A 15,489-nucleotide genomic window follows, 5' to 3' on the forward strand; every position below is an offset into this window, starting at 1 on the left:
AAAGAAGGCTAGAACAGAAAGGATGTCCATGAGAAAGTAATGCCTAGCCAACATGTAAAATGACAGTGATCTGAAACAACTATAAAATAATCGGGCTATTGACAGCTGGAGAAATTCCACATGCTAAGCGACTCAATTACAAAGAAACATTAGAGGTTAAGATGAAAAATACACTTGAATCTGTAATTGAATTAGACAAGCCTTGCTGCATGTAGGGTTACGCTGGTCACCGGGATACAAAGTAAATGCCAGGTTACCACAAGTGCATTTATCAGCCACAGTGATTTATTGAGTGCTTTAATAATACAAGTGTACATCAACTGATCCACAGTCAAAAGTGGCAGGTCCCTAAGAAATTTACAAGCACTTTAAGTAAATCAAAATACTTATTATTTTGTTCAATCCAACAGTCTTCTGTGTGGGGTACAGAAGGCTAGTGATAAACAGAGTCCCAGTAATGCACAGTGATTCTGATTGAAGCTTTTGTACAAAACCTTGTTCCCAGTAGCATGCACCCACCAATAAAGACTTCAGTACAAAAAATTAACCCTAAGCACTACATGTAAGTAGAAACAAGATATAATTCTGAATTCGTGTTTTCCCAAAGATCACATAAAAGAAAAAAGAATCAAAAATAAAACAACAAAAGAAAACAAAACCACACAGTAATACAAAGCTTTGTAAGAAAGCTCTTACTATTACAGATCCGACATTGTTTGCACTGAAAACAAAGTTCCCATCCACGTTGAGGTGGGAAAAAAAGAACCCAGATCTTTCAAGTTAATAGAAATTTAAAAGGGAATAATATGGGGAGGGGGATGTGGGGGAGGAAAAGCAAAGGAAAAGGAGGAAGAGGAAAGGGCGGGGGAGGATGACATACCATCACAAAACGGTTCAAAATTTAATAAAAATAAGAAAATAAGAACCGAGGTCTGGAGGGGTGGGCGGGGCTATTGATGCACTTGGTGAATGTGCTTGCACAGGTCCGGCGGGGGCGGCGGGCGCAGCCCCTAGGTGGCATACCGCTTGGTCCACTGTCTGGCCATCCGGTCGTGTTCCGCTCTGTTGGTCATGTACTGTGTGGCAATGCTGCCCACCAGAGGATCAGCTGGAAAGGAAGCAGAGGCAGGGGTCAGAAAGGATCATCAGTACCTCGCCCATTTTCACAGTCAGGGAGGAGGAGTGTCCGGAAGGCTGGCCCTTGTGGGCTGGGGATAGGATGTGGGCACAGAGGAGGTGAGAGGCTGCTGCTCTAACCTGGAACCAGGTCACTTTAACGAGGACCTGCAACTGACCTGCCACAGACAGACCACATTTCATACCAGCTCCTCTAATAATCATCTACCTGTGCTTTTACGGATACCTTTTGTCACATTTCTGGACAAAACTAATTCTCTCTCCTGGTTCTATATTACATACTTCTCACCCTCCCTCCCTTGATTTCGAGTGGATATCTCACTGAGAAAATACAGCTGGGGTGTGGAAGGGGAACTCCAGGGTCCTTGATGTGATCTGTTGGGAGGAGGTTCAGACAAACTGGTAGCTCCTTTACCTGGGTTTACGCCCCAAGCGGCGGTGGGCTTAGGGCAGGAGGAGAGGGGAGGGAGAGTCTACTTCTTCCTCCAAATATGGGAATATCAAAACCCACACAGCTCTTTACTACAAAAATATTGATAGATATCAGTAATAGCTAACCGTCACTGATATACCATGTCCTAACATTTTAACATATTAATTCTATAAAACTCTGAGAGAGCTGACACCTGAGGAAACTGAAGCACAAGGAGGGGAAACCACTTGCCCTAGGCTGAGCTGGGCTCTTAACTACAGGCTTTCTGGCAGATAGTTCTCTCCCGAACAGGATCAACATTAAATTAAAAAAAAAAAAATCAAAGAAACTAAAAAAACCAAAAAAGTAATTTAGGATTCTGGAGATCCCAGAATCCACCCCTTCCTTCCATTCTCTAATTTTACTTTTGTTCCTGATTTTTAGTTCCTATATTTTTGGTGTTGAGAATTTAGATGTACTAGAGCAAGTGGATAAGAAGGAACCAAAAGTTATTAGTAAAAGTTAATATTAAATATGAATAAAAAGGTAAAGAATATGGAAATGTGCCTGTGGTCTGATACCTGTAAGTTGGAAAGACTCTGAGACTCTAATCTAGTAAGATATTCACGGTCATGTCTTCTCAATAGTAACGGTACAACAGAAACACTACCTTTTAATGATCTTCTGAGGCTGATGATCACAAAGCATTAGATAGCCCTTCCAGTAAGACCTGGCTTAGTTTCCTTGGACTTGAGCTAGGCTTATTACGATTATTCTAGGAAGAGCCCAGTTTCTTATTTATATCACAAACAATTAATAGACTACTCAGTATATGGGTTTATTTAGAACTTTTGCCTCTCTATCTACTCTTTATAATTATTTTCCTTCACTTGCCAAAATGCTGATACCAAAATTCTATCACGTAAACCAGGTCAGCCAGAGTGAAAGATTTAAATCACCAATACTGTATGTCAGGGGTCCCCAAACTTTTTACACAGGGGACCAGTTCACTGTCCCTCAGACCGTTGGCGGGCCGGACTATAAAAACAACTATGAACAAATCCCTATGCACACTGCACATATCTTATTTTAAAGTAAAAAAACAAAATGGGAACAAATACAATATTTAAAATAATATGAACAAGTAAATTTAAATCAACAAACTGACCAGTATTCATTCAATGGGAACTATGGGCCTGCTTTTGGCTAATGAGATGGTCAATGTCCACCAATGAAAGAGGTGCCACTTCCGGAAGTGCAGCGGGGGGGGGCCCCCTGAGGCCACATGCGGCCCGTGGGCGTAGTTTGGGGACCCCTGCTACATGTAGAAACAAAATACCTGGGAATTGGCCCAAGATACTTAAAACAAATGTGGTCCTTCAGTTCAGACTAAGTAATGACCTTAGAGTCTAAAAAAGGGCCAAAGAGAGGTCAGAGTAACATTTCTCTATCCTTGAAAAAATGATCTTGTTCCAGTTACTGCCAGTCTAGAATGCAAAGCCTTAGGGTGAAATCTGGGTTCCTTAATAGCTTAAGTCTATAACACTAAAGACAGGTGTTTAATTAAATAGACTCCATATTAGTGAAATGGATTAACATCCATCTGTACTTCTTAACTTATTGACTGAGGTAAAGAACAGGCTTAATGTCAGAAGAAGAATGACCAGTGATAATATTCCTCCTCAAATTGTATCCTATCACAGTATGGGCGTACTGAGAACAAGGCTGGTCTGGCCTGTGTCTCAGCTCAAAGAAGGAAGAAGGAGCAGAAAGCTGTGGAGAAGGAAGGGGTGTTACATCAAGTGCCAATACTATTTCAATAGGCAGAGGGGGCAAGTCTCTAAAACAGGTGGAGTACTGACAAAATTAACACGCACTGTGCGGAAACACGTATGCTCAAATGAACACTAACTTTCTCTCACAGTTCCTTTCATCTTTTCGTTTGATTTTAAAAAGAGAAATATTTCCACCTGTAAAAATATACGTGCTAAATATAAACGCAATAATAATAATCTTAAAAACCACCTGAGACAATATGAGAGACAAAGTTATAAGTGAAGTCCATCTATAAATTCATTCATAGAAATGTACTGTTAGCATTTTGACTTCTATTTCCTGGGACTTCTTTTCTAAATATACAATTTAAAAAAGATTAACTTATAGTCTGCTTGTGTAATCTTTTAAAAAAAAATCACTATATGATGAATAATTTTTTTATATCGATAATTATACACCTAGTTCATTTTTATTATTCATCTAAATCAACAACCAATTTCCTGCTTAGAGACATTTGGGTTCTTTCTATTTTTGTTATTTTTATTGCTTTATAAACCATGTATTAAAGACCACTATTACACACAAATCTTTGCAAATTTATGCCAACCTTTAATCCAATCTTTAATCTGTTTAAAGTATAAATGAAGAAATAAAAGTATAAAATGAAAGAATTTTTAAAATCTTGTGTTATTAATCAATTAGTTCCTAATGTTAAGATTTTTATTGACTAGGAAAAAGTGCAGACTGAATGTTAACAGTTGAAACTGTGCGATATAAGTGTAGCCAACGACTATCGCAGTGAATTTAATGGAGTTAGACAATTTACGTACCACGTATGTATACTTATGACCCTAAGTAAGGTGAAATCTTGTTACAGGGTTTCATATCTCATGACTACACACATGTTATATGAAATAACAGTCTCTAAACAGTTTCACTGACCTTATTTCTCTCACAATTTCTTTGCAAAAAAAAAGAGGAAGTATTTCCCATCATTTTGGGTTTCTAGATTATCACTACTTTCCCTAGTCTTAATCAGTCTTCCTCCTCTTTACTAAAGAAAAGCCACAAGGTTCACCAGTGGAAATGGATATTTATGTCTCCTACAACCTCTGCCAAGGCCCCGAGAGCACATGCCGAGGCTCTCAGGGACCTGGTCAGGCCCGAGGAGGTCAAGCCCAAGATCCCACAGGGAGGCAGCTGCAGGCTCAATCAGCTCGCCTGCCTGCTCACCACGAGCCTGGGCCGTGTGCTGCTGCCAACACTGCCCAGGGGCTCAGGCTCGGCGAGCCAATGGCCAAGGCCAAGGCTCAGGCCAAGGCTATGCTGCAGCTGTGGGTGCAGCTCCAACTCAGGCTCCCAAAGGTGCCCAGGCCCCCATCACAGGTCTGTCTACTGTAGCTGCTGACACTGACAGAGAGGGACATGGTGATAACCAGGGCTGGCTGCTGGCAGAGGACACACATACGATGGCTATGAAGCGGCAAGTTAATGTACAAATATTATATATAAGAATTTAAGGCCAAAAATCTCAGGTCTGCTTCCTCAGTACTTAGAAAGCACTTCTTTAAGCACTGCACACAGCTCCAGCTGGTGGGAATGCTTCAAGGACACTGTACCATCACCATCAGCCAAATCTTTAAGCCCAGGAGCTGAGGCGCTAAGTCTTTGCCTTTGATGCCATTAGAGGAGGAGAGCTTACTGAACTGATTGCAAAATCTCCACCAAGAGTAACCCACACTGGCAGAGACAGCCAGAAAAACGCACGCTTCCATCAGGTGAAAGCGTCTCTGTAGGTGCAGCCAGTGTGCGAAGGGGCCACCAGCGGCTGGCAGTGCTGAGAGGTCATACTACTCTAACAGAATGCCTATATTATTAATTTAAAAAGTTATACTACTTACCTTTTTTTTTTTTTTACTGAGAGAGACAGGGACAAAGATAGAGAGAGGGACAGACAGGCAAGAAGGGAGAGAGATGAGAAGCATCAATTCTTCGTTGCAGCACTTTAGTTGTTGTTCATTGATTGCTTTCTCATATGTGCCTTGATGGGGGGGGGGGTTGCAGCAGAGCGAGTGACCCCTTGCTCAAGCCAGTGACTTTGGGCTCAAGTCAGCGACCTCGTGCTCAAGCTCATGGTGAGCCCGTGCTCAAGCTGGTAACCTCAGGAATTTGAAGCTGGGTCCTCTGCATCCCAGTCTGATGCTCCATCCACGGTGCCACCCCGCCCAGTCAGGCCTACTTGCATTTTTAAAATAAAATTTCATATTTATTCCTGTAGCTCAGAAAATAATTTTATCATGGGAACATTCACCCGTGCCTTAGGCTGTTCAATGATTTTAACAATGGCTCTTCAGTATTCAGCCAAAACAAATGCACTGCATTTTGCCCCTTCAATGGCAATACTATTGTCTACTTTGTGTGGAGGAAATACTTTCTCCTAGTCCGTCATTTATCCTTTAACCTAGTTTATAATATCCTTGCCACGTCTAAGTTTAAAACTCTTAAGTAGTTAAACAAGTCAGTCTTTCCTTGATATTTTTTGCTTTGATGTCATGCGTATTTATAAAGGCCCTCCATTCAGTCCAGTATTATAGAAATATTCTTTTTTTTTTTTTTTTGTATTTTTCTGAAGCTGGAAATGGGGAGAGATAGTCAGACAGACTCCCGCATGCGCCCGACCGGGATCCACCCGGCACGCCCACCAGGGGCGAAGCTCTGCCCACCAGGGGGCGATGCTCTGCCCCTCTGGGGCGTCGCTCTGCCACGACCAGAGCCACTCTAGCGCCTAGGGCAGAGGCCAAGGAGCCATCCCCAGCGCCCGGGCCATCCTTGCTCCAATGGAGCCTTGGCTGCAGGAGGGGAAGAGAGAGACAGAGAGGAAGGAGGGGGGGGGGGAGAAGCAAATGGGTGTCTCTCCTATGTGCCCTGGCCGGGAATCGAGCCCGGGTCCCCTGCACGCCAGGCCGACGCTCTACCGCTGAGCCAATCGGCCAGGGCCTAGAAATATTCTTTACATACAGTCACTTTTATGTGCATACGTAAGGTTCCTATACGTATATGGAAACCCGACTACTTACAGGCCCAAGCCAAACCAGAAAGATTAAGTATCCTGAGGAAACACACACACACACACACACACACACACACACACACATAGTGCATATATATGTAAAATATATATAATAAGTGGTTTAGAGAGAAAATTACCATGTCCATGATTTAAACCAAATGATAGACATTATGGAACTAGATTTAAATTCAAGAATGCTAAATAAAACTGCATACAAGTCTAGCAAGATATGTTGTTATTCCAGAACAACTGAATTAATGCTAAAAGAGTACCCCTAAATTCTAAAAAGACAATACTAGCTTCCACAGACTTGTTAAGAGGAGATGAGCTGGCTCTGACGGCCCCAGAAGTCCATCATAAAAGACGGGAAAGGAGAGAAAGCTTTGTGGGAACACCGAATGACCACCTGGGAGTGTGATGTGTGTGGCATTGGGCTTTCCTGTATTCCTTCCTCTCATCAATACAAAAACGGGGAGAAGACAACTGTCTCCTCTCCAAGCTCGTGAGGACGGTGCCAGGAGACTCACTAGCTGAGTGTCTGCAAGGAGCCACGAGTGTCTTCCCGGCTGGAAACTGAAACCAGCTGGAGCTGCTTAGGCAGCTGACCTGCTGATTCACCCCTTGACACTGAGCAGAGAGGGGCAGCACCCAAGAAGCAGCAGTCTACACAGCTATCTCATCAGGGTTATCAAGAAGACAGCTTCCCTGGGGAGGGGACCCCAGGAGCTAAGAGGCTCTTCCGGGAATTCTGTGTGAGAGGGGCACTGGTGTTCCTGAGTCAGCTGGCTAGACAATTTTTAAATTTTTAGGAATTTAAACACAACCATTATTAAAATTTAATTATATAGTTACAATGAAATAATTTATAAAAAGGTAATAAATATTTAAAATTCACTTCTTAAATTATTTTACTGGTAGTGTTAATTCTCACATGTTTTTTATAATGTCTACTTTATCTGTGTGGTAAAATAAAACAGCATGCTACTGTGCATCTTGTACCAACCATGCATTCAGGAAGGTAACGCATGGACCTTGAAATCGGCCAATGCTACAAATTAGGGTTTGATTTACTGCCTGCAGTTAAGAAAGTACTGGAAAAATGTTAATAAAGCAGATTAAACTTAAAAATGTATCCTGTTGCCTGACCTGTGGTGGCGCAGTGGATAAAGCGTCGACCTGGAAATGCTGAGGTCGCCGGTTCGAAACCCTGGGCTTGCCTGGTCAAGGCACATATGGGAGTTGATGCTTCCAGCTCCTCCCCCCTTCTCTCTCTCTGTCTCTCCTCTCTCTCTCTCTCTGTCTTTCCCTCTCCTCTCTAAAATGAATAAAAAAAAAAAATGTATCCTGTTTAGGCTCCTTACCTTTTGAATAGCATAAAGGTTGAAGGATATATTCATCCAGTATATAGAACTGTTATCTTATTGAGTAAAGAAGTTGCTCATGACACTAACAAGTGAAGTTCCAACATCCCTCTTCTTTATTACACTTTTGTCTTAGTTATTAATTTAAATGAAAATATCACTCAACATTCATGTTTAAACCACACTCATTTGTCAGTTGCAACCATAAGATAGATACACTTAAGTTTTTGGCAAAAAGCACTGAAAGTCTCCTTGGAGAATTAATTGCCTACAAGGAATTTGCATTAAAGAGTACAGTAGCCCTGGCCGGTTGGCTCAGCGGTAGAGCGTCGGCCTAGCGTGCGGAGGACCCGGGTTCGATTCCCGGCCAGGGCACATAGGAGAAGCGCCCATTTGTTTCTCCACCCCTCCGCCACGCTTTCCTCTCTGTCTCTCTCTTCCCCTCCCACAGCCGAGGCTCCATTGGAGCAAGGATGGCCCGGGCGCTGGGGATGGCTCTGTGGCCTCTGCCTCAGGCGCTAGAGTGGCTCTGGTTGCAATATGGCGATGCCCAGGATGGGCAGAGCATCGCCCCCTGGTGGGCAGAGCGTCGCCCCTGGTGGGCATGCCGGGTGGATCCCGGTCGGGCGCATGCGGGAGTCTGTCTGACTGTCTCTCCCTGTTTCCAGCTTCAGAAAAACGAAAAAAAAAAAAAAAAAAAAAAAAGAGTACTGTATATTTTATTTGTGGACTGCACATCAGTAACATGTATAATAAATGTATATATGTACATATGCACAGACCACCCCACAGTTATTAAACACTTAGTAGTATACCACCGGCAAAAGGGTTAGTCAAGAACATTGAGCTAGGGGCTGGGTCTTCCACATCAGGGGGCTGGAAAAGGAGCTCTCCAAATTACCCAATGTGAAGCAGCATTTTGATACCTGTCACCCAGAAGGCATGGACAGCAAGGCGTTGCTTGCCAAAGAAGCAGAGAGGCCGGTAACCGTGGGAGGTCAGGTAACGGGACTCTGATCTGGTCTATTACCTAGCCCCTACTGCTAGAAGTTAGACCTTGAAAAGGAAGAGAAAGGATGTCTCTGAGAATCAGATCATGTTCCATCGACCCTGATGGAGTGGAAGGAGGAAAGCTTTAGATTTAAATCAGGTACAAAATGGGAGTTTAAGAACGGACCATGTTGATCTTCTAATAACTGCAAGTGACCTGAATGCTACGAGATCTGCTAAACCTTGTGAAGGGGTAGGAAAGCAAGGTTGGAGAAAATTAAAACCTGTCCATCTTAATGCCTGCTGAGTTGAGACTGCTCAGTAAACAATAAAAACACATGGGCTATAACCTAAAGTATACTGTTGATCAAATATTTTTAAAAACTTAAAAACTCATCCAATAAGCCTGCAAAGTACTGCTATGTACTTTTTAAATCAATGTGTGTTTTGCAACATAAAGCGATCTGTTAGAATAGACTCATCTAAAGAGCAGCACAGATGGTGCATTCCTACTGAGAAGCTATTGGATTGCAATTCCAGGCTTAGTTAAGCAATAATTCCTAATGAACTCAGAAAGTATCCTCACATTAGAGGACTTAAGATACCAGAGACTCACATATTACTTTCCCCCAAGTACCACTGCAAAAAGCTGTGGCTTCAGCAAACAGGAGAAAGTCAAGGATACCAAGATATCAAAGCTAGAATTTTTTTTAAAGCAGCTTTACTGAGATATTAAATAGGTAAAGTGTATGGTATGTGAATTATTACTATTATTACTTTTTTTGTGACAGAGACAGAGAAAGGACAGATAGGGACAGACAGACAGGAAGAGAGAGATGAGAAGCATCAATTCTATGTTGCGGCACCTTAGTTGTTCATTGATTGCTTTCTCACAGGTGACTTGACCAGGGGGCTACAGTAGAGCCAGTGACCCCCTGCTCAAGCAAGTGACCCTGGAATCAAGTCAGTGACCTTGGGCTTCAGGCCAGTGACCTTGGGCTCAAGCCAGCAACCATGGGGTCATGTCTATGATCCCACACTCAAGCCAATGACCCCCACGCTCAAGCTGGTGAACTCTCACTCAAGCCAGCGACCTCGGGGTTTCAAACCTGGGTCCTCTGTATCCCAGTCCAATGCTCTATCCACTGTGCCACTGCCTGGTCAGGTGTATGTGAATTATTTGATATATAAACTTCATTGGTATTTGGTATATTCACAGTTATGCAACCATCCCCATAATCCATTTCAGAGTATTTTCATCATCTCTGAAAGAAACCCTGTACCCATTAGCAGTCACCCCGCCCCTCCCCCCCCAATTCTCCTGTAATCTACTTTCTGTCGCTATATATTTGCTGATCTGGATGTTTCATACACACGGAACCAGTTTCACATACACGGAACTACAGAACATGAGGTCTTTTGTGATTGGCTTCTGTCACTGAGCATGCTTTCAGGGTTCACCCATGTTGCAGTGTGCATCAGTACACTGCACTACTTTTTATTCCCAATTAATACTCTTGTGTGAATATACCACATTATGTTAATCCATTCATCACTTGATGGAAATGTGGGTTGTTTTCACTTTTTGGCTATTATAAATAATGCTGCTCTGAACATTTGTGTATGGGTTTTGCATAGACATGTTTTCATTTCTCTTGGGTATAACTGAGGAGTAGATAGAGCTGCTTGATTGATAATAACGGTAACTCAATGCTTAACCATTAGAGGAACTGCCAAAGCATTGTCCAAAGAGGCTGCACATGTTTATACCCCCGCTAGCAATGTGTGAGTGCTCCAGTTCTCCACAGCCTCACCAGCATGTCATTAAATGATGCCAGATTTTAAAGATTTTAAACAGAGGATGGCTGATGCCTCATTGGCCTATACCGCCCAGCTATCCACTTAAAAAAAAAAATATACACACACACACACACACACACACACACACACACACACACACAGGAGTGGGGAGAAGTAGGTTTACAGTTAGTTGTTCATATAGAAAAATGCATTTCTACATAATATATGAATAAATACAAGAATTAACTTTCACATACTCACAACTGTAAACCTACTTTTGCCACTCCTGCATTCTCTACAAACATTTGTTCCTGCCAACCACAAAAAATAATTCTCCTGTTGGAGTATTTTCTCACGATCTCTGGTTATGAGAAACCAAAATGTCTCCTGATCCTCTTGCCTCTACTTCTCGCCCTGACTGAAGTAAGATGACAACAATAATCTAGGGGACTTGTCTGTAATGCTCACCTTTTCAAAATTAAAAAAAATTACACATTTTTTTTATTCCACAGCTCTCAAATACAGTCCACCCACTACCAACCAGTATTCTACTATGTGCATTTCCCCTTCAAATAGTTTTTTTTTGTTCACACCCCTATTCAGTAGCTGCGAGTGACACAGGAGATGGTTTGAGTAGGTGTGAACACAGCAGTCATGGCTTAGATATCACACGTGTTCACAGTCTCCGCTGCATCTGGGAATCTGGACTCAAGTCCAGAGATACGCAGCCGAGCTGAGAGCCAGAGCTCTCAGATCCCAGGGATCTCAGCGGTTTCTGTGTTCCAGCCCATTCTCCCGGGATGTTCTTGAATCCGCTGTTGAACCCACCCACTCTCAAGGAGGGCCCTAGCCCTCTGCCTGCTCTCTCTGCCCTCCCCTTGGGGCAGGCAGTGCCTCTTCTTCTGTCTGGGACCGCAAAACCGCAGAGTGTCTGTGGCACTGAGGATGACTATTCAGTAAGCGCTTACTAAATGAACTAGTGGGTAATCAGACCCACTGGTCAGGACGGAGTTCAGTCTGGAGGTGACACAAGGTTCCTGGCTGAAATCCTTTCTCCTTCCCATGCTCGGTCGCAATGACACTCACACCCACAGGCTCAGCGGCTCTCCGAGTCACTGACTTGTCGGCAGTGACAAGTAAGCATGTCGGCAGCCCCAGTGTCATATTTAATGTTTAGCTCTATCTGTTTTAAGTCCAAAGAAGATAATGGGATCTAGTTCCTAAAAGTGACTTCTTGCTTTGTAAGCTTCCCTGCTAGCTTTTCCTTTTAGTCTTTGAAGGTTTCAATCCTTATGATTTATAAAGATTGCTATATTTAGTATATATTCAGTAGTTTCCTGTTTTAGTTCAGGTATCTTGCCTGAACTTGACTCCACTGTTTTTTTTTTTTAAATAAGCGTTTTTTGGTTTTTTTTTTAAGATTTTCTATTTATTCATCTTAGAGGAGGGGCAGGAGAGAGAGAGACAAGGGGGGGGGGGAAGAACAGGAAGCATCAACTCTCATATGTGCCTTGACCGGGCAAGCCCAGGGTTTTGAACCGGCGACCTCAGCGTTCCAGGTCGGCACTCCATCCACTGTGCCACCACAGGTCAGGCCCTACTGTTGTTTAACCCCTTGGGCAACGGGTTCTGCCTACCACCAGACCCAACGCTGTCCACATATACTGCTTCTCCCCTGCTTCTGCTTCAGCCAGGTGGGCGGGTCTAGTTCTAGGATTCAAACTCTTACTGTGTCCTTCTCATATAGGTAAAGAACCATGTCCAGATAAATTCTAACATTCCATAGGTGGTCAATTATAAAGCTTGTCTTTCATTTCTGTGCTAGCAGGAAATGGGAGATGGCTCAGTGGGGTGGCAGGACTGTTAATCCGCCGAGTACCACGAACTGATGAAACAATACCCACTGGTCTTGAAATGCATCCTTCTGTTCAGCAAGACTGGCCGGGAATTTGGGGGGAGACCAGGCACAGTGAAGTCCACACAGTCACTGGTGATGCCGTCACACAGGTTAGGGAACCAAGTCCTGGGGGAATCTGGTTCCCAAGTATTTCTTAGCCTTTCCCATCTTTCTCCTCTTTCCGGTCTCTGTCATCTACTCCCCAGACCATCAGAATATCTCCCGAATGTCTCCTGTCTTCACTCCCTCCACCTCAGGCGAACTAAGCGCTTTAGTCTCCAAGACACTAACCTGGTCGTGCATGATCCAGGGTCCCTCTTTCAAAGCCGAGTCCGCACCCCCGACGCCCCACTGGAGATCCCCAGGGCTAAAGGCCAGCTATGCATCAAGATGCTTTTTTGCCAACAACCTGTCTGACGAGTTTCCGATGCTTTTTACCCATTAAATTAATTTTTCAATTCCCTAATCATATTTTCATTTTCAGCAGGGACTGTTTTAAAGTTCTGCTCTCCTCTTTGGTCTGCACTGTTAATGGACGAAAGAGAAATTTTCAAAATTCAAAAGAGGCAAACCTGTTAACGTGAGGGAACACTGTAACATAGGACAGTGTGAAACCGTTGTTCAGAAATGAAAAATTTTTTTTTTTTGTATTTTTCTGAAGGGGGAAACGGGGATAGACAGTCAGACAGACTCCCGCATGCGCCTGACCGGGATCCAACTGGCACGCCCACCAGGGGGCGACGCTCTGCCCACCAGGGGGCGATGCTCTGCCCCTCCGGGCATCGCTATGTCGCGACCAGAGCCACTCTAGCGCCTGGGGCAGAGGCCAAGGAGCCATCCTCAGCGCCCGGGCCATCTTTGCTCCAATGGAGCCTCGCTGCGGGAGGGGAAGAGAGAGACAGAGAGGAAGGAAGGGGGGGGGTTGGAGAAGCAGATGGGCGCTTCTCCTGTGTGCCCTGGCCGGGAATCGAACCCGGGACTTCTGCACGCCAGGCCGACGCTCTACCACTGAGCCAACCGGCCAGGGCAGAAATGAAAATTCTTGCCGAGAAACTCTATGCTCTATGCTCACTAAGCGCAAAGTGTTGGCACTAAAATAATGCATCCTCCATAGTGCCCGGCCTCACGAGCAGCACCCCTGACAACAGTGTGGTCAGCCGACACTGTCATTCCAGTCTCCCCTGGGGACGTTCTCTGAGGAAGGAGGAAAGGGAAACCACTGATCTCTCGAGGGGGCTCCTACAACAGAGAGGAGGGAAGAGAGGAGGAGGCTGGAGCACCTGCTGAAGCAATTGGGTGCGCGTCAGTTACCACGGCTGTTCAAACAGCGCACAGGGGCTCTGGCCCCGCCCTGTCATACCACAGGCGAGAGGGGGAGCCAAGACTGCTCATTAAGGGGTTTTTAAAATCGGTGATTTAAACTGGATTTTAAACCTTTTCAGGGTGAAGCCAACTTCCCTCTGGCCAGACGGCCCCTACAACCTCCCTAGGGTGGAAATCCCAACCCTCTGCTTCCTAGGCGGGTCTCTGATTACTGGTAACAATCCTGCTACAGTTGCCTCTATAACCTGTTGACTTTCTTTCCTTAACACTTCTCAGCCCAGCAGCAAGCCTCTCTCACTCAAAAAAGAAAATTAAAAAACAAAAAACAAAAACAAACAAACAAAAACAAAGCCGTAGGATAAGGACCCACATCAAAACTCAACTTCGTCCCTCCTCACAAGATTGCAGTGATTTGATGGAAAGCTGGGCTCTCTTGAGTCGCACAGCAGCTCTGTACAGTAGGGGAGAGCAGCTTGTAGTGGTGCCTCCCTCCCTCCCAGTTTGGGTAATTCCCTGGCACAGTTCCCTTCCTGACAGGGCCTTCTCTCCCAGAAGAGATGTTCATATATCTGATCATAACATGACTGTCGACTAAAGTGCCAGCTTTTCCACAGGTGTGTACATTTTCAAAGGGAACTACAGAGACCACACTTAGCACAAAGAAAACAAGCTACCAAAATAACTGGAATATGTGGATGATTTAGTTCTGTTTTGTGACTAGGAGAAATTCTGGGTTCTTCAAATCACATAGCTGAGAGCCACCATCCATTTTGCCACATGTGCCCAGTAGTGTCTGAGACTCACACTGTCATTTCCATCCCCTACTCGTAAGCCTGGTTTTGGTGCTTACTTCCCATGTAGCTAGCAGCGATAGTCGTTCTTCATGGAAATCTGACCCTCACCGAGGCTTTTCCTTTCCAAATGACATTTTTACATTCATATTATTCTCCTTTGATTGTTTCTCCAAGATACATCATTAAAAGTGAGGACATGTAAAAAGGTGGCTTGCTTCGTGGTTGTGATCATGCACACCATCAGTGGATGATGGATGGGAGGGACAACGGATGATGTCAACAGCAGCTCACCTACAGGGGGTGGACCTACCACTGTACTGATTCAAGACTGGTCAAGCCATGGGATTGTTTCTGGAAAGTGGAAGGCCAATCTTGATTCAGCATGAAATGGGACCCGCCAAGACCCTGATTTTTGAGATGCTTGTGTGGCGGGCACAGTTCCAGGGTCCCAGATGCAGAGCTTCATTTGGAGGATGTTTTGGAAGCTGAATTTTGGTGTTAAAAATGAATCTGGTAACAAGCACTAAATTACACAATCATATTCATATTCTAAAATCGTTACTTTTGTAGCAGCCTTATAAAGTTTTATTTACCCCCTGCCCTGAGAGATTTAATGAATGCTTAACACAGCTCCATCTATTCTCCTGTAACTGGCTACATTTGATTCTAGTGTAAATATGCTGACTAGATTTGCATAGTGATTACAGGATACACCTAGAGCTGTTTCTTTGGGGGGGAAAAATGAGGCGATGAATGAGCTTGCCCTAAATGAGAATGCACTCACATCTGCATGAACAATTATATTTTCACTTGCAAATTAGGTACCTTTGTACATTCAATGCTTTCTTTGTTTAGATAACCATTCACACACACTATGATTGTTCTTAGGAATGATGATTTTAAAAATACACGTTTTTGTAAGATTAAAC

At 44.0% G+C, this 15,489-nt stretch overlaps 1 protein-coding gene across 1 annotated transcript in view; it reads right to left on the bottom strand.

Moving 5' to 3' along the window:
• Positions 1 to 263: 263 nt before the first annotated feature.
• UBE2E2 (ubiquitin conjugating enzyme E2 E2) overlaps positions 264 to 15,489 on the bottom strand; it is a 315,548-nt gene continuing 300,322 nt past the window's right edge. The window contains exon 6 of the mRNA XM_066245149.1: positions 264 to 1,108. Coding sequence (XP_066101246.1) covers positions 1,011 to 1,108 — 98 coding nt within the window. The 3' untranslated portion in view covers positions 264 to 1,010. The remainder of the gene's footprint in view (positions 1,109 to 15,489) is intronic.

The sequence above is a fragment of the Saccopteryx bilineata genome, chromosome 10 (genome assembly GCF_036850765.1).
Source record: "Saccopteryx bilineata isolate mSacBil1 chromosome 10, mSacBil1_pri_phased_curated, whole genome shotgun sequence".
Lineage (NCBI taxonomy): Eukaryota > Metazoa > Chordata > Mammalia > Chiroptera > Emballonuridae > Saccopteryx > Saccopteryx bilineata.